General features: G+C 49.9%; 1 protein-coding gene across 10 annotated transcripts in view; it reads right to left on the bottom strand.

The window, feature by feature from the left end:
• Positions 1–7,125: 7,125 nt before the first annotated feature.
• Positions 7,126–19,268, bottom strand: part of PPP2R5C (protein phosphatase 2 regulatory subunit B'gamma) — a 131,742-nt gene continuing 119,599 nt past the window's right edge. For 6 of the 10 annotated variants that reach the window (XM_027120584.1, XM_027120585.1, XM_027120587.1 and 3 more), the window contains 2 exons: positions 14,838–14,954; positions 7,135–9,599 (listed from right to left, as the gene is read on the bottom strand). In XM_027120584.1, coding sequence (XP_026976385.1) covers positions 9,468–9,599; positions 14,838–14,954 — 249 coding nt within the window. In that variant the 3' untranslated portion in view covers positions 7,135–9,467. Of the gene's footprint in view, positions 9,600–11,906; positions 11,970–14,837; positions 14,955–19,268 lie in introns of those variants that run through there. The other 4 variants (XM_027120588.1, XM_027120592.1, XM_027120589.1 and 1 more) reach the window with 3 other exon arrangements.

The raw sequence follows: 19,268 nt of genomic DNA, 5'->3' as shown, positions 1-19,268 counted from the left end.
GGCTGCCCTGGGTCTTAGTTGCAGCACTTGGGATCCTCACTGACGCATGCAGGATCTTTAGTTGCGGCATGCAGGATCTAGTTCCTGGGTCCTCTGCATTGGGAGCGCAGAGTCTTAACCACTGGACCACCAGGGAAGTCCCCACGTAAAACCTTCTTTAAAGTTTACGTACTATTCCATTCTATGGATGGTCGAAGATAAATATAGACAACATTAGTTAAAGTGGTGAAAATAGATATTATTCGGTCATTACAGACAGCAGGGGAAAGAGCTGAGTTCTGTCCTGGTTTGCGCAGAGGTGACCGGTGTTTAATAGAGTATAGTTGATTTGTGCCCATTTTTATTAAAAAAATTTTTTTATTGCCTTTATTTTTTTTGGCCATGCTGCGTGGCTTACAGGATCTTAGTTCCCCGACCATGGATCTAACCCGGGCCCCTGGCAGGGAGACCGCCGCGTCCTAACCACTGGACCGCCAGGGAAGTCCCTCAGAGGTGACTGGTGTTTTAAAGGGAGGATGAGGGAGTAGGGAGGGGTGTGGGCAGTGGCGCTCAAGTGAAAAATCACCAAAGGTGGGTCAGTGTAGATGAGACTGGGCTGGCTCTGTCTGCTAGCCGATAAGTACCTGTCAGAATTCTACCCTCCATAAAAGCCCTATGCTTCCTGATGAGTCCATTTCAAGGGAGTGGCTTTCAGGTCGTTGAGAAAGACACCCCTGAGCTGTGGAAGGTACACATACACCTCAAAAGGGCCCGAGCAAGGTTCATAACTGTAAGCCCTTCTTCGTAAATGCTCTGAGGAAGGCAGGTCCGGGCCTGTGGTCAGGGGTTGGCTGGAACAAATGGGAAATTCTCCTGGCAGCCTTGGGCTTTCTCAGGCAGGCATTTTAATGGGGGGCTGGGGTCATCCTAGGGACACAGCCTCCTGCTGCTAGAACCAGGCTAGAGTTTGATCGTCTCAGTGCCGGGGTTTGGATGGAGCCATTATGTGCCAGGAGCTCTAAGTTCTCAGGATGCACCTGTATTTATTTAATACATTCTCTGGCTTCTACCACTTTTCACTATGGAGAATAAGGCTACCATGAACAGTCTCAGTGGCTAAATTCCTAGAAGCAGATTTGCAGTGTCAAAGGCATGACATTTAAAATAGTTTTAATATTTAATATTTTAAACATTACCCAACTGCCCTTCTAAAGAGTTGTACAAGTTTGCATAGCCATCACAATAAACATAAATGCTATTTCCTCCCAGCCTCCCCACTGCAGTGTGAATTTCCTTCTTGGGCCATGGTGACCAGCTCCTCCCACCAGGGTGGCTGCTTTTCTGGGGATGAGCCCCCCCCCCCCCCGCCCCGTTCCCTCGGGAGCCCTTGTTTTCTCACTGTGAAACGGGGTGAGGACACATAACAATAACAATTACAGCAGGTGCCGTCTGCTGAGCTTCCTCTGCCCACTTTATTTATTTTTTGTTTATTTATTTTTTTGCAGTACGTGGGCCTCTCACTGTTGTGGCCTCTCCCGTTGCGGAGCACAGGCTCCGGATGCGCAGGCCCAGCAGCCATGGCTCACAGGCCCAGCCGCTCTGCGGCATGCGAGATCCTCCCGGACCGGGGCACGAACCTGTGTCCCCTGCATTGGCAGGCAGACTCTCAACCACTGCGCCACCAGGGAAGCCCCCTCTGCCCACTTTAAATGATCATTTCTTTAATCCTCCCAAACACCTAGAAGGACTGAATCATTATCTGCATTTCACAGATGAGAGCACAGAGGGGGATGGAGCTGGAATCGCAGCCCAGTGTGAAGGCTACAAGTCGCCTTCCTCCCTGGAGCCCAGCTTTGGAGGGTGAGCTAGAAAGCTGCCATGAGTGGATGGGGCCCTCTGGCATCTGTCCCAGCTGCCCTCGGGGGGCATTACGGGGTAATCACCTGTTTGATGTCTCTTCAAAGCTTAGGGGGATGCAACCCCAGGGAGGCACCGTCAGAGGAAACAGATTCTTCTTCCTCCTTTATAGTGAGAGAAAGGCCAGCTACCTCTTGTGAATTCTGGGTCATCACCTGTAGCGTCCTCGCAAGAGCCGGTTTCAGGGAGAATTAATGGTAAATCGCAAAACCTCATCCTGGAGGAGGGGCGAGCAGGTGGTGGGAGGTGGAAGGTCTGCCGCCCTACCCTGGGCCTCCCATGTGGCCAGAGAGAATCACACCACCGGTTTCACTTTCAGTACAGCCTCATTTGGACATTCAGAATTCACTGAACATTGAGGGGATCAGAGGGCAACTCACTCATCTACCCGCTGCAAATCTATTCATCTACATGAATTCCTCCCTCCCTGCCTTCCTTCTGTTACAATGGATAATCTGTCCTTGTTCCTGTTGAAGACCAAGCCCTGCACTTGTGCTCTGGGTTCCAGGCCCCTGTCGCCTTCACAGACCCCATGATGGGCTTATTCCCCTTGATGCACAAACACACTTGAGCAGCCCCCCTGCAGCAGGGCCTGTTTTCTGGTTTCCTAAACCCCAAAGTGTCTCCACCAAGATGCTGAGACGTCCCCTGTCCACGTCCTCACCTTCCGTCCTGCTTCCCACCACGCCCAGCGGTTCTCTCTCCGAGGTCAGCAGCCTCCCCCGATGGCCAGGCCCTCCGGAGACCCTTCCCGACCCCACCTGCCTCCGGGCCCCAGGCAGCTGGGCTAGTTAGTTACGTCTTCAATTCATTCTCTTCTGCCCAAGGGGAGGTGCTCGAGGATAGCGCCATCCTGCTCAGAATACAACAAAGACGTGTGTGGAGGGAATGGACCAAATGCGTGAGGTCGAATGGCATCACCATTCAGCGCCACCCAACTGAGCTCGGGGTCACCTTGCTGCTTCTCTTTCCTGTGTGCCTCCTGCGTCTGGTCAAGGGTGTGGGCGGGCAGGGGTGGGTGAAGGATGAGAGCAGTGTTTGGATCCCCGCCACCCGGGTGAGGCACGAGCTTTGCTCCTGCTAAGAACAGAGCAGGCCACGCATCCTCTGAGCCTCTGTCCCCGGGCTGCACCCTAGCTTGGCGCTGGGGTGGTGGGAGAGCACGTGGACACCCCGTCCACCCTCTGTGCAGAAGGACCCTGCACAGCCTTCTCTGGCCACCAGCCTTCCTTCCCTTGCCATCGCGGCCCGACTCCTTGACACGCGGGCGTTGGGAACGCAGGGGCTTTACGCCTGGTCCCCACGGCCAGACGCCCCGAGTCCCAGCGGTAGCAGAAACTTCGTACCCTGAGGCGGCTCTGGCTCCTCTCGACCGGTCCTCGCTCTTCTGCACGGGAACCCCACTCTCCCCAGCTCATTCAATTTGAGGGGCTTACGTGCCCCCCCACCTCCCCACCCCCCGCCTATCAGCTAAGGTCCACATTCCGCAGCGAGCTGGCCCTTGCCGACGTCTGCAGCCTCATTCCTCGGCCACTTTCCCTGGTCCCTCTGGTGACGGTGTAGCGCCAGCAAAACTTCAGGCCTCCCCCATCGCTGGGTCTTTGTACACATCCCTTTGCTTGGAACATTCTCCACCCTCACTGAGCGGAGCCCAATGAGACCTCCCCTGCAGCGCCCCGCCCTCTGCCTGTCGTGATCCTGACTTGTTGGGCATCTCTCCGCAGAAGCAGGATGTCTGTGAAGCTCATCACCACCATTACTGTCCGGCACATCCCGTAAACCCCGTGACGGGATGAGCAGTGAGCGAGACTCCGCAACGGCCTGCCTCTTTCAGGGGTCCAGTCCCTCCCCGGCGGGCATCCCAGCATTTTGCACCTTCATTCGCCTGACAAAGTGAGCAAAGTCTGCACCCGGGGCAGAGCTGGGCACTGGGGACACACGATGCAAAAGCAGATGAGGTCCCTGTCTGACGGTGGAGGCACCTAAGAAACAAATAGAATTACAAATTGTATCAGGGCTCTGCAGGAGAGGGGTGGGCTGAGGGTAATGGGGGTGTCCAACTTGATAGGGTGGTCAGAGAAGGACTCTTTCAGAGAAAACATTGCCGTTTAGACTGGTGGGATAAAAAGAAGCCAGCCAGGCCACTTTGGGGGATGGGATGGGCATGACAGCCTGTGCAAAGGCCCTGCAGTGGGAAAGAGGTCATCGGGTGAGACATGGAGGCCACTGATGGAACACATTGAACACGGGTTGCAGAGGTCAGCAGGAGTCAGAGCAGAGATTCTTACCTCCGTGGCGAGGAGTTCAGGCTTTATTTAGTGTCATGTGAAGGCACTCAAGTGTTTTAAGCAAGAGGGTGACATGATCACCGTTTAAGATGCTCTGGAGAGAAAGCCGTCACACTGTCTGGGGGATGCTGGAAGCCGGGGCAAGGCAGATGGACAGAGATGTACCTGGGAGGCGCGGTCTCTGGGATTTAAGAATCCCGATTTAAGAATCCCTAGTGGAGGGAGAATCCAGGCTGTGTTCCGGGTTTGACCAGCAGTGGTGACAGCACCAATTCCTGGGATGAAGAAGAGTGCAGGGTCGTGGCTGGGAGGTGGCAGGCAGGTGTGGCCCGTCCTGCCAGCACCGGCCCCTCTATGTGTGGTGTCAAGACCGTCCCAGGCACCCTGAGGGCCCAGCGCCCACATGCGCACAGACATCTGTTGATTGGAATTCTCTCCACTATCTTCACCTGGGTCAAGTCTTCTCTCTAGGGGGCCTGTGTTTGATTTCAATTTATTATATTCAAGTTTTGCAAGAGCAACAGGTGAAAAATAAAGGTACCTTTTTTTTTTTAAATAGAAAATGTGTGGTTATAAATGACTGAGCATTTCTGGTACATCCTGTACAATGCACGGATGACTCCAAAAAGCTTTCCTCAAATGTTCTGAGAAACTTGGATTTTAATATGGCATTTTTTTCTATTCAGGAAATACCTAAATTTTTACTTGTTAAAGTAAAAACATTTCCATATGAAGCTTGTTGCCTATCTCAAGTAAATCTTTCATTTTCCTAGAGATATTTAAAAAATTCACAACCTAGAAAGAATGCAAGTGGCAGGCAACATAAAGGATGACCCACAAGCACCCAACTCTGAGATTCCATTAAATATGTACGATGGACCGGGTGCCAACGCCCACTAGTTCCGGGCTTTCCTGTCTCTGGGTCTATTTCATTTTCTGTAAAACAAGGGTTTTGAACTAGACCAGGGGTTCCCAGAATTCCAGATTCCACAGGTCAGGAGGCGGATCTGCACTGTTGCCATATTATTTTTTCCGGGGGGTGGAGGGTGGCCCACGGTACTGCCAACTGTTTTCAAGTAGGGAATTACTAAGAAACTGCTATTTATGTTTGCCATTTAAAAAATTTTTTAATTTTAAAATTAATTAATTAATTTTATTTATTTTTGGCCGCGTTGGGTCTTTGTTACTGCGCCTGCGCTTTCTCTAGTTGCAGCGAGCGGGGGCTGCTCTTCGTTGTGGTGCGCGGGCTTCTCATTGCGATGGCTTCTCTTGTTGCGGAGCACAGGCTCTAGGCGCGCGGGCTTCAGTAGTTGTGGCTCGCGGGCTCTAGAGCGCAGGCTCAGTAGTTGTGGCACACGGGCTTAGTTGCTCCGCGGCATGTGGGACCTTCCCGGACCAGGGATCGAACCCGTGTCCCGTGTTGGCAGGCGGATTCTTTACCACTGCGCCAGCAGGGAAGTCCTGTGTTTGCCATTTCCTGAAGGTTTAATGCCAAGAGTGGAGGAAAAGCATGTCAGTTAAAGGATAGATAGTGCTTTAATGGAAGGGAACCGGCTCGTTGCCCTTTCGTCTTGAGTACGGGGGAGCCCTTTATCATGCCCGGCACTGGTGTGTGCAGACTGGCGGCGGGAACCCGTGCACAGCCATCAGAGATCCGACACGGTCCCAGCATCACCTTAGGTGGAGAAGATCTGGGGTCTCAAATCATGTCGGCACGAGCAAGGGGCCAGGAATTGGGAGACGTGGCTTTTACGCTCGCTGAGCCTCCAGGGACCTGGGTCTCCTCACCCATGAAGCAACTTGCTATGGTATGAAGTCATGCCGGTCTCCAGGCTGGAGAAGAAAGCTCGTGAGGGACGTAGATTAAGTTACGGTTACTGGATTGCTTCTTGGTTTGGGCAGGGGGCCTGTTCATCGTGTTATGAACGAGTAAGTGAAGTCAGGAAGTCTCTTTTGCCAGAGAATCCCACCCTGGAGACTTTGCCTGGGCCCTTACCTTGCCAGACTGATAACCGAGACGACTGGTTACCTAGACACCTCCCCTTCCTAGACACCCCAGCTCCAAGGGCGACTTCTGCACTTCTGTCCTGGGGTGGGGGGAGTCACAGGGACCGTTTGGCAGATAAAGGAACTGAGGGGCTTGGGTCACAGCCCACCTGCTGGGAGGCCGAGGTCATTGCAGTGACGGGACTGGGCCTGCCCCCAGCGACCTTTCGGTAACAGCACCGGTGAGGACAGCAAGGCCCCCAGTAAGAAGGGGGTGGATCAGCTAGGATCCCAAACTCATATTCTTAGCCACACGACTCTGTTCTCCAGACTTCAGTGTCTCTTCAAGAATAATTTTAAACATCATGGTTAGGGCTCAAATAATTCCATTTCTATAAACAGCGTTCTGATTCACATTACTCACAAAACAAGAGGTGGTCGTTAAAAGGTCATCTCTACTTTTTCCCATTAGAAAAGTAGAAAAATGACCTTACAGAAGGCTCAGCAAGGACGTGGCTGTGATGGACGGCAGCGTGGGCGCCCAGCCAGTGTTGAGCGAGGGACTCCAGCCGGTATCCCTGGCGGGGCTGCCCTGCCCCTAACTGTCGCCGGACAGAGATCGGAACCGGCTTGCCCAACACCATGGCTAAATTTAGCGTCATGATGAGCAGTAAAATTCACATGTTCTTTATTTAGTCCATATAATACACCATTTGTAGAGTTTTTTTTAAAATTAGATAAAAGAGCATATTAAATGGCAAGTGTATGAAGTTTCTCTTCATAAACAATGTCAAAACAAAAAGTTTTGAATTACAAAATGTTAAAAAATACGTAGGTACTTAACATTTCACTAAAGCATAAAGTTACAGATATTTTCTAAAGAAAAATAATTGTGCCACTTACCTATTTTTGCTGTTTCTATGAACTTTTTTTATTCTGTACATAGGACATTTTGTACAAAATATGAAGTCTACATTTTTATTACTCATTACCATAAAACAAAGGTACAATGTATGTACAATATTAAAAGGAAGCCATACTAAAGCTGCACTAAAAAGACACTCGGAATAGTGACATTTCTGATGTACAGATACATTTCAGAAAGAGTGAAGATGCCAAACGCAGAACTTTATGAAGAAAAACAGTCACCAGTTTATTTTCAATGTAGTACTTCTGAAATCAGTTTGGTACAGAATAAACAGTGTATCTATGTAATAATATGTCAGTTGAACAATTAGCACAGGGAATCTGAGTACTAACTAGGAAAACTTTCATAGGCCAAAATATTAAATAATACTCTTGTCAAAGAAAATTAGTTTCTCTCAAAACTTTTTTTTTTTTCCTCCCTTTTTGGTGAATGTTTGTCTTCAATAAAGAGCAGAAGTAAAACCTAGACAAAAAGATGTTCTTATACGCTGAGCTTTCCACATCACCCAAACACTGGTATTCTGCTTTTTCCCTAGGGCAAGAGGAGAGGCTTCCCAGAAACCTCTGTCACAAACATAACTGAGAACATCCAAACCAAGTATATCTGAGAATCTATCAGCTAAAGACGGAAGTTCAAACAATGGTTTATCAAAATACATAAGACGCTGCTTTATACAATAAAAAGCACCCTTTTTCCCTCAAAAGGAGAAGGCATCTAAACTTTTTTTAAAGGATAAATTTCATCATGGTGAAGTGGATGGATACTTCCTGCTCACAAAGAGGGCTTCTCCCCTTTCAGCCGGGGCAGCTTCTAATTTAGCACTTGCTTGGAACACCAGAAATCCCCTCCCTCCAAATGATTTTCCTACAGGAAACAAGGAAATAAACGTCATCAAAGGGTTTAAGTGAAACCAACAGGCAGCAGGTACCACAGCTGCACAGGGAACCACGTCTGCTTCTCACAACGTCTGAGTGGATTCCCAAGACCTCAACTGAAAAACAGATCCTGAAAGAAGCCACGTTTTACCTTTGATGCATCAAGACATTTAACATCAAGTTATAGAATCTTATGCCAGAGACAGAAGAAACTAGAATCACTGGTTTAGAGCAGCAGTACGCATCTCAGATAGCTTTCAAGCAGGATAAGTAAGTCAAAATACTGGCCACCCGGAGAGAAATAAAGAACAAAGCGTTAAGTTTAAAGATTTTTCTCCTCGTGCTGTTCCATGACAAACAAAAAGCTGAATCCATGCAAGGAAGCCTGAAATATTCAGCAGCACTGAAGACCGAGGAAAACTCAAGACGCTGTATTTTCCTTATGAGGCGTCTATTACGTGCGCTCTTTTCAACAGAAAGAGACTCCTTGGAAGCCATCGCTGCTGCCGCCTCCACGAAGCCCTCAGGGCCACACTGCGGGGAGGGGGGTGCCTGCCCACGGCGCTGTTCCTGCTACTTTTGCCCAAAGGCAGCGGTGGCCTGCATCAGGCCCGAGAGCTGGCCTCACTCAAAATGATCTCGTCCTAATTTTCTACAAAATGTGGAATTCTCAGAGAATATAATTTTATTAATTGAAGAGCCTTGTTCAAGGGCAACAACGTGTAAGCAGAGAGAAATCATTCTGCAAAGAGTAAAACACGAACACATCACTTTAAAATTCCAATTCCAGTCAAGAGAAAGCTCTTTTTAAAACAAATTTCTCCTACGTGCTCACTCCCGGATCCTGGTCCTGGACCGCAGACTTGGAAATATGGCTTTAGCGATACGCAGAAGCAGCAGGACGTGGTACGCGTGGCATTGGTCAAAGTAAAGCAGGACCTTAGGAAAAGACAGCGGCCGGGGACTGTCGTGTCACTTTCCCAGTTGAGCGGTGTTGGAACGATGACAGCAAGGAACCACTTCAATGAGATTAAAAAACAAAAACAACCCAAAAAACCCCAGAAAGAAACTGCTGGCATTAACAATCACGTGGAAACAATCTCAAGGGTTGTAAAGTCTTAAAAAGTAGGTAATACTTTTTTAAAGTGCTCCTTTGATTTGAAAAACACTGATATTATCATTGGACCACCTATCTTAAATGATCGCAAATTCCATTTGGGGAGAACGTGAAGATGATGACTAGGGTGCTTTCCTTAGCTCTGATTTTGGAAAACCGGCTTACTTGGGACCGTGCAGGGGACACCATGGGCGGCATGTGGCCCTGGGTGGCCACCATTGTTTGAACTCCTAGTCTCGAGCTGAGGCGGAAGGATGTTATTGCCTACGGAACGGGGTTGGAGAAAGCTTTGACTTGAGTGTAACTGATTTGCATGGCACACAGAGCGTGTACTTTCTACAGACCGGAGCGGGGCTGGCGCGCGCACGGCGTCGGGGCTAGCGCCCGTCCTGGGGCACTAGCTCGTCAGCACGGCCGTGGGCCTCCAGGGCGCTCTTGGTGTGCAGGTCCTGGGGCAGCTCGGACTTGCGGCGCACCAGGGGCCGGTCCTTCTTCAGGTCCTTCTGTGCCTGGAATAAAAACGCACGGCGTTGGCTACAGACCCAGCGACCCGGAAGTGTGCTCGCTCTGCACTGAGCCAGTGGTGCCCACACTCAGCGCCTCCCTGGGGATTTGGAGCACACAAAGGGCGGGATGTCTCTTATCACCCTCATTAACCAAGAACGCCTCATTTATTAAAAGTAACCCAAGGACGGCGTGCATAATATTGGCATTGTGGTCTTCTAAAATGAGTAGTTTTGTACAGAGCATCGAGTACCGCTATTTTGCAAATTCACCAGTTTTAGTAAATCCCGTAAATGGTAAAATCTTCCTATTTCACAAAATGTTACCGAAGTCAGTTTATGGCTATGTCCCTTCCAGAAGCATTTCAGGAAGTTGAAATTTCCCTTGGAGGTAAATAAAAAGAAAGAATGAATAACATACTTAAACTGGACTCGAAGCCAATAAATAACAGGTCTAAAACTTCTATCAAATTTGAAAAAAGATACTTAAAATGAGAGGTATTAAATGGGTCATGTAGGGGGAAAAACCCTCTAGAATTCAGAAAAACTGCATTTAATGATTTGTATAAAATTTCCTAATAAGGGTAAGATATAAGACTCCCATCTCCATTCCATTTTTTTCCTAAAGTTAGGACATTTTGGTTTTACTCAACAAAAGAAAATGAAAACAAACACCCCAAAACAAAAAAACCCTACATGAATCCCTTTTTGCATGGGGATTTAGAGATCTGTGTCTGCAAAGAAAGGCGGCGGGGGGGCCTGATATGGGGCGTTTATACACCGAAAGTGTCCATTTCCAGGCATAATAGTTAAACAAGTTATTCGGTTTTGGAGTAGGGCCATTGCAGCAATAGCAGTATCTTTGAAACAAAACAACGAGCCACCTATATCACCTAGACACAGCGTCCAGGAAGCTGCCAGCACATGAGGAACTTTAACCAGAACCCCGTCTTCCTTTCTGTTTAGTGTCTCCAGCAAAGGGGAGATTATATTTAATGAGAAAAAGTTACGTTTGTGGTGGTGGTCAAACTCCTACCAGAAGAAAACCTGTATTAAGTCAATCACTTGACAACAGAAAGAACGTATCCCTAACCACTCCTCACAGCACCCAGCTTGCCAACATCGGTGGTACGACATGCAGAGTGTAATTCTCTTTGCGTTAATGAAATAGCCAAGGCCTTGCAGACGCCATGTATGAAAAGTGCACACTTTTGCAGAGCTAATGTTTCTTAGGGTTCTTTGCAAACTTGTATCTGACAACCTCAATAATATCAAGGTTTGTAAGGAATTTTCCATGACATCATTTTAGGATTATTTCTAGAACTGTTATTTGAATATTAACGTTCATTTATGGCAAAGGCAGGAATTCTGGTATTTTTCTCCTGGGAACTAATGTAAGATGCCTTCAGGACAACCCCGCATGTCAGGAGACTGTGGAGGCCCCTCCGTCCCTGAGGGGCTGCCTGTCACGGTCACAGTCCTTGTAAGAGTGGTCTCATCTGTGGAGCGTGTTTGCCTTCGACCAATGCAAAACTCAGAGGGAAATTCTACCCTGAATTTTATGTCCATTCCAGGTGGAGCTGTAGAACAAAGCGAAGCGAAGCAAAACAAAATCAGGCCTTTCTGATACTTGAAATATTTAATAAATGCTGCAACAGGCATTCCAAAGAGAAGAAACATTTTGACAGAAAATGCCTGGAACCAATAAATGCAAGTTGAGAAGGCAAACATGACCCCGGAAGCTTCTGGAAGGACAGAGTGTGATGGACCCATCTGAGCCTTTCTGCATAGCCATTTAAAACCAGTGTGTAAAGCAGAGAGCAATTTCACAAGCGACAAGGCGGGAAAAAAAAAATCAGAAAAAGGGGAGGCAGGAGAGTGGGACATCATGCAGACGGTCCCTCTAGACGAGTGACACTGGTGGAGGGATGTGTGGGTCGAGCATGCTGTTGACGGTGGGCAGACAAGACAGACGGACACGCTGCCCCAGACGCCCCTACGGAGGTGCGAGCCGGAGAGAAACGGCCTCTGTCTGCAGCAAAATGGCAACGCTGAAAGGCCAAATCTATACAGTAAATGGGAAAACGACATCGGGGTGGGTCATACAGAAGAGCGCACGTTTTACTACTGAATTTAGGACAGAACTCATCAAAAATCTCTCGAGGGACCAGATTTCTTTGTCTTCACCATCACAAGCTGGAATGACAGGGAAAAAGGGAAAATACTTCATGTACATAACATTGTCAGTGATTTTCCTAAATATAAAAGCCTTAAATACACTTCTACGTACTGAGTAAGGAATACCTTCACTTCCCACCTTCCGTCTTTCTACACCTTCCTTAACTGCATGGTTGACACTGCTTTCCTCCCGACCGACTGTTAAAAATGAGAATTGTAAAACATTTTAAATGTCTCTGATATAAATGTCATTCACATGAATGTTACTAGTTTATTTTGGAGGTTCTATATAGGGTTACACAATCTTCTCAAAAGAAACCCAAATCATGGTTCTGACAGGTAAATAGATAATTGAATTCCTCCACAAAATTCCAACCAAGTACATTCCATTAGCATTAGGGTCTCCTCTCCCGATTCTCCCGAGCCCACATTCGAATCATTTCAAAGAAATGCAGGATTATTTTGATATTTGGGGGAAATTCAATTGACCAATAGAAATCTACAGTAAGTCTTGAAATTGGGTCGTGTTAGTCTTCCAACTTTATTCTTTTTTCAGAGTTATTTCGGCTATTCTAGGTCCTTTGCATTTCCATGTGAATTTCAGAATTAACTGGTCTATGTCTTTCAAAAAAAGAAAAGTGCCTGTTGGGATTCTGACTGGATTGCGTTAATTTTGGGGGAGAACTGACGTCTTCATAGCATGGAGTCTTCCAACCCAGGAATGTGATCTGTAGAGATCTAAAGGTTATGGGTAGGGGGATGATTTTTGTAAGAATGTCAATTACACAGAAAACTCAGTCATACAGTCTAATTTCAAAAGTCATGAAAACAAACCAGCAAACTGAAAGAGCTCTCCAAGCAATGTCCTGTCTACACGTGGTGTCTCACAACTAATGAGGAGATGACTACAGAGGCTGCTTCCTTCATAACTCCTGCAGGGAAGGAGGGAGACACGCCCTCCTCCAAGGGCCGCTGGAAGATCGGCCACCACGGAGATACTAGAGCTGACTTTCAAAGGCAGTCTTACTCAAGATGAGAATGCTATTTTAATTTGCGTTCCTTCATCTCCTACAGAGTAGGCCCTAAATCTGAAACCACAGGTCCATAGATTATGTAATTATGTAATACGTTCATTACATTTTGGGCATAGTTTATTCTTTTCCTAGCTTTAATTATCAAGTCCAAGGATGTACCTACCAAAAAGAAAAATCCTCCAACCCTAAAAATATTTAATGTGTAAAGACTGGCTCGTTAGACATGTTTCCTTTTCTACGTTGTACGGCCCGAGTGACCTAAAGACCAGTATGTGGTCACAAACCCACGGGCGGCTTGCTGGTAGCAGGGACCCTGATTTTGATTTCCTCTGACCGCCTTCAGTAACGAGGCCAGTGTCATGTCTTTTAGCCCACCTGAAGCCAAAACATCAAAATGGTAATCAGAGAGGTGGCCTCAAATTCCTTTCCAAGTTTAAAAAAAAAATTAAGAAGTAGGAAAACTAACACCCCAGAGAGAGAGGGAACGATAAGGATTTTCACGTTTTTTATTCAATCTGTTCACTGCTAAGAATATTGCGAGGAAATTATGGAATCCAACTGAAGTAAAAAATGAGTTACTGCTGTTCTTGCACTGTGTGTTTCGTGTTTGCGTCCACCTGCTTTTATCTTAACCTAAGGCCAAGAACTAGCCGGGCAGGAAGGGGCAAGGACGGGCCAGTGCAGGTGCTTTACTCTGGAAGCACCAAGGGAAAGGCATCTGGCCTGGCGCTGCCTGGTCGGAAGACGATGCCGGCCACATATGGAATCCCAGATTTCCTAGTAGCCACATCGAAAACGTGAAAAGCAACTGATGAAATTTATTTTAATAATATTTTAAAAATTTAACCCAGTAGATCCAAAATACTATCATTTCAACATGTTGTCAGTAACAGAAAATTATGAAGGGGATGTTTCTAGGTCCTTCCCTCACACTAAGCCTGGGAGCTCCCGGGTGTGTTTTGGGCTGCAGCACGGCTCAGCGCAGACGGCCACATGTCACGTGTGCCTCAGGGCTGCCGTGTTGGGCAGTGCAGTCTGCATGGTCTAGAGCCTGTGCTCTTGGTGATGCCTGATCCTGTCTGATCAGGTGGGGAATACAACTTACTTGAGGTAAAAACAAGTAGGTTAAAAAAAAACCCCTCTCTGTCTGAGCTCAGAATGACACTATCATCTAGAAACCATCTGCATTCAGTATGCAGTATAATTTTAGCCTAACTTGTTACTTTTCAGAATTGTAGTGCTGGATGTCTTTAGGAATTCTTAGCTCAAAGGGGATTAAAGTTTCAGAGTCAGAAAGGGCCATATCCCCAAATCCAGTTAGCACTTTATCAACTGCAAGGATTGAGAACAGGAGGTACAATCAGAGACCTACAGCAACTGCGAGGCTCCTTATACGTGGGAACTCCACCCACTACCCTCTTTAAAGCCTATATCGCAAAGGTTCCCCATTTAGTGATAGGGGCCTTTCTTTGGATCGGTGGTGATCTAAATATGCATCTCCACACAGTGGAAACAAAACCACTTGAGTGTGGGTATTGCATGAGGGTCCTGACAGAGCCCTGACCCTGGCACAGGCCTGCGAGGCAGCGTGACCCTGCTGTTGAGAGGATGAGGGCTCTGCCTGATGTCCTGGGGCCCGGGGGCCGGCAGTAACTGTGGAGAAGTAAGAGGGGCGCCTCTGGGCCAGAGCAGAAGTCGCACGGGGGCAGAGGGCGCAGAGGGGGAAGACATCACCGCAAACCTTTGAGTCTTTGCTCTCGTTAACATCTGACTGCGGTGAAGAATTGGGATTATTACTGTTAAAGTAAATGAAGAAAGACATTTCAGGCACATACTTAATCCTTAAAGACTGTTTCTACTAATTTGATCTAAGATATATGGATGAAAGGTTTCCTGTAAGATTACCACCATGGCATTTTTCACTTTAGCTTATACACAGGAGGCAGTGCTGTCTATCACATCACTAAGATCACAGGCACGTCTTAAGCAAGTCTCTAAGGAGCGCACCCAGCTCAGCTCTGTGCACTTTTACCTGGCGAGCCTCTTCGTTCACTGTCTTTCTCAGCATCTGCACATCTTCAAATAAAGGCCCATCTGTCTCCACTGCCACCGGAAGGCTCATGGTGCTCGCGTGACTACACACTGCGTACTGCAATGCAAAGCGCGGAGTCACTCTCGGTCAGGTCAGCGCTCAGGGCTCGGCTCCAGGGCTCCTGGCCCAGGCCACCCCCCGCGGCCCCTCCTGAAGGGAGCCCACGTGCAGGGAAGTGCTCCCTGCCCGGCCTACACCTGCAGCGCCTGGGCCCTGGGCGTCGCCTCACTCCAGACTGTCCCAGCCCCTTGCTGGGCAACGCCCCACCCTGGAGCCTCCAGCCTGCTGACTCCCCGTGAGCCTGGATCTGGTCACGGGAAGCTTCCCGTGGAAACCTCCACCTCCAGCCCCCAACCTCTGCGCACAGCCTTGCCCTCCTCTATCTGCCCCCTTGCTTCTGGTCATCTTCTCGGCATTTTCCAGACTCGCCTAAACCCCGTCACCGATCACACCCTTTTACTCACAGCTTCTCTGCTCTCCTCCCAAACAACACAACCCCAATCGGTCCCACAGCTCGCACCTCACTCTGCAACTCCGTGGCCGGCCCTGCGGGAGGCCTGGTACGCCCACGTGTCAGTGGGGTCCCCTTGGCTCCGCTCCTGTTCCCCACGGGGCGCCCTGGGACTCCACTCTCTTCGGGGTCTGGGCCAAGTCAGGCTCTGCTGTGAGCAGGACGGGTTTCTGACTTTGTTTCTGTGAGTGGGACGTGGGTATGAGATCACTTTGGAGGTGGCTGTGACGGCGCGGGTGAGCTAAGGCACACGGAAGGCCCTGACTGTCCTCAGCATTTGGCGGCCACTCTCTGTGCGTCTGCCGCGAGCTGGGCGCTATTCCAAGCACAGCCTGTAAAGTGTCTGCTATGATCCCACTTGGCTGACGGGAACGCTCAGGTACCTACGCTAACCGCGGGGCCCCAGGCCATTGAAGGGGGAGCTGGGGTTCCGAGCCACAGCCTCGCACCCCTTCCCCCACGCCCTGTGCCCGGCTCGTGCCCTCCTGGCCACAGCGAGCCCCTTTGCCTGGGCTGGGGAACCGGCACCCACCCCTACGACCCGCCTGGCCCACCACCTCCCTCCTGCCAGGCGTGCGAGCGACCAAGAGGGCCGCTCATCTCTCAGCAGCCCCTCCTGCCCCCGACCCCTCGGCTCACCCCCACGGCTCTGGGCCTCGCCTCTCCGACGGGACGCCGGGCACCAGGCTGTGGGTGACCGCTCTGCGGCCACGCGGGGGCCACCGTCATCCCTGAAGCTGCCCCTCCCTGCCTGTGGTGCCGGCTGCCCCCCGCTCCTCTGTCACTGCTGGGAAGACAGTCTGTACCCCTCCTCACGCCCCGAGGGTCTCGCTGACCCTCGCCTGCGCCCCCCCGACCCCCCCACCGGCCCCCGTGGCTGCCTGGCCCAGCCTCTCCACCCCCCTGGGAAATGCGCCGCTTCCTCGCGGGATCCACACCCTTGGCTCTGTTTCCTCCACCCGATGGGCACCCAGGCCCCCGCGGCGCGCTATGCCTGCCGCCCCCCCGTCAGCCCCGTCCAGCAGCGGCATCTCCACATGTTTCCCCAGGAGCCCCCGAGTGTCCGGAAGAGCTTCCTGAGCGCAAGCCTGCCGAGGCCACTAGCTCTGGATGATGCTGTGACACCTGCACACTGTTTTGCGCATAAAATCCACGGGTCCTGCCCCCTCTCCAGCTTTGTCCCTGACACAGATCACACCCACCCTCCCCCATGAGTGACGCTCCGTCTATGAGCAGCTCGGTTTCCCAGTCGCCCCTTCCCCTGCCTTGAGCCCCCGGCTGGTTAAGCCCCTTAGGTGAGCCTCTAAGAGGCTGGCTCCGCCTCCAGGGCGCCCAGCACTCTTGGGGGCTAAGGTCCTGGTGCCGTGGGGACGCCTCACCGTGGCCACCCTACCCTCCAGCCTTCCTTTACGTGTCTCTAAAGGCGCGACCAGGCCTCTCGCCAGCATTGCCAGCACAACCCCCAGCGCGTGGTATCATCCGACCGCGCGGACTGGATTCTCTTTGCTTCCATCCTGGCTCCCCTCCTTAACACCTGGGGCCGTGTCTCATTCTCAGTTTTGTATCCTGGGAAAGCGCATTTGGGACACGCAGCTGGCACCCACCTGCCCAGAGAGGTGGTGACCTGCTGGGCGCAGGGAGCTGGGGTCTGCACGGCGCCTTGCCCCCTGGGGCTCAGCTGGGCGGGGCAGACAGAGCAGAGACACTGCAGTGCTCGGGCGGTGGTGCGGGATCTTCAGCTTCGGCTGCACCAAGAGGACACCAGCGCTCTACACGGACCCTGCCAGCGGCCGTGCCTAGAGCAGTGCGGGCTCCGAGGCCCTGCTGGGGCTCAGGGCAAGGAAAAGTACGCACAAGGATGCTACAAAATCGATGTCACTAGCAGGCTCGGGGGCAGAGGATTCTCACTAGGAATAAAAACCTTCCCGAGGCTGAAGGTCTTGACAGGTGAAATAAGGAAGGCCCATTTCCCCAAAAAGGCTCATCTCCCAAAGGAAAGGCAGGCAGCCAGACTCTGTGCCCTGGGCCTCCTATGGCGTCGTCTTGTCATTGCAAAGGGGCAGAAACACTGAGCCAGAGCCACACTTAAAATTCACAGAAGTGCCTTGTCTTCATTTCACATGATCCCCACAAAAGGGAGACAGGAGCAAAACTGTGACATGGCCTCTTTTGGTGGACTAGGAAAAGCATATTTATGTTAGAAATCTTCACTACGTTAGAAATCTTCACTATTAAAATCTTCACTTTAAAAACATTAAATCACATTAAACATTAAATAAAAAAATTAAATCCCATTTTTTAATCACATGAAAAAATTAAACCGCCACAACTGCTAAAACAGACACAACTCAAATCCTGAAGGACCACAGCTTTCCAAATCCCAACCGGCCTAAACGGGGACCTGCTTTCACATCTCCAAGCAGACGAAAGACTTAGCCTGTGAAAACACAAGGGTCAGCATCAGGAAGACTTCTAGGTACACGCCAGTGAACAGAGTGAGGGATTGGGAACCCACCTAAAATAAGGAAGCTATTAAATCATTTCTCAAAACGGCACATTTGAGATGGGGAATCGGGCTTCAAAAACCCACCTACGTGTTTTCATTACGGAAGTGGCACGCAAGCTCTATTACCCACAACACGATTTACTTTTTGCTGCTGTTGTAAATGGCAAGCAACGACTACCATTTGGAAAGGACTCGAGAGAGGGTGAACAGCGGGTACCAAGGCCCTCGTTTCCACTTGGAGACATTAGTCCACGAAGTACTTTCCATTTCAGACACTGCTCGGTGGACTGGAGCATGCGGACAGGACCTGCTGGGGTGTGGTCACAGACGGTTTTCACAAGCAGACGCGAGCAGGACGGCGCTCAGGTCAGAGCGCCACAGCACAATGCAGGGGTGAGCGCAGGCAAAGCCCACCGCACTCAGGCTGTGGCCCGAGACATTTTAAAACAGAGCAGCCAAAGGAATAAAAATGTGATGTAAGAACACTTAGGAAAAGTTCAGAAAAAGAGAAATGAGGACAATATATATTTTGGAAGGAACATCTGTTACAGCACAGCAGTGAAACCAGGCCACCTTTGCTAATACAACCACAGCCAGCTCTTCGCTTGTAATGCAAGGCTTTATGCGACTTTCTATGAGATTATTCCTATTTTCCAGGTAAAATAAATAACATCAGACCCTCTGATCTGTATATAGTTTACATGTTTTTCAAGGGTGTTGATTTCAAGGGTGTGTGTGGCGGGGTCCTTGACGACCCTGATTGGGACCCGTCTGCCCTTGGCACGGGGCCGTCTGGACAAAGCAAGACGGCCTGGGCCCCGTCGGGCAGGGTCCATCCACCCACACTGCCCCAGACGTATGCTTTTACTGTGTCTTACAACAAACGTCAGTCAGTATTTTAACCTCACGTTCAACATAAATTCTATTCTTAAAAGTACATACCCAGGGGCTTCCCTGGTGGCGCAGTGGTTGAGAGTCCGCCTGCCGATGCAAGGGGACACGGGTTCGTGCCCCGTTCCGGGAAGATCCCACATGCCGCGGAGCGGCTGGGCCCGTGAGCCAGGGCCGCTGAGCCTGCGCGTCCGGAGCCTGTGCTCCGCAACCGGAGAGGCCACAACAGTGAGAGGCCCGCGTACCGCAAAAAAAAAAAAAAAAAAGAAGTACATACCCATAGCTATCTACCTAAATTAGCTACTACACAGTTTCACATGCTATTTTCACATAAAATAGCATTTCTGTGTAAGAGCATGGAATAAAAATGGTTAGAAAAACGCCAGTTACTTGTTTCAGGTGGCATCAAGGACATACACTTAAGGATGTCATTCAATTTTCCTGTGGTTTGTGTCTTGGTTAT

The sequence above is a fragment of the Aethalodelphis obliquidens genome, unplaced genomic scaffold (genome assembly GCF_003676395.1).
Source record: "Aethalodelphis obliquidens isolate GAN/ISIS:26980383/991018 unplaced genomic scaffold, ASM367639v1 scaffold21, whole genome shotgun sequence".
Lineage (NCBI taxonomy): Eukaryota > Metazoa > Chordata > Mammalia > Artiodactyla > Delphinidae > Aethalodelphis > Aethalodelphis obliquidens.
This window is presented reverse-complemented; position numbering and strand designations above follow the sequence as displayed.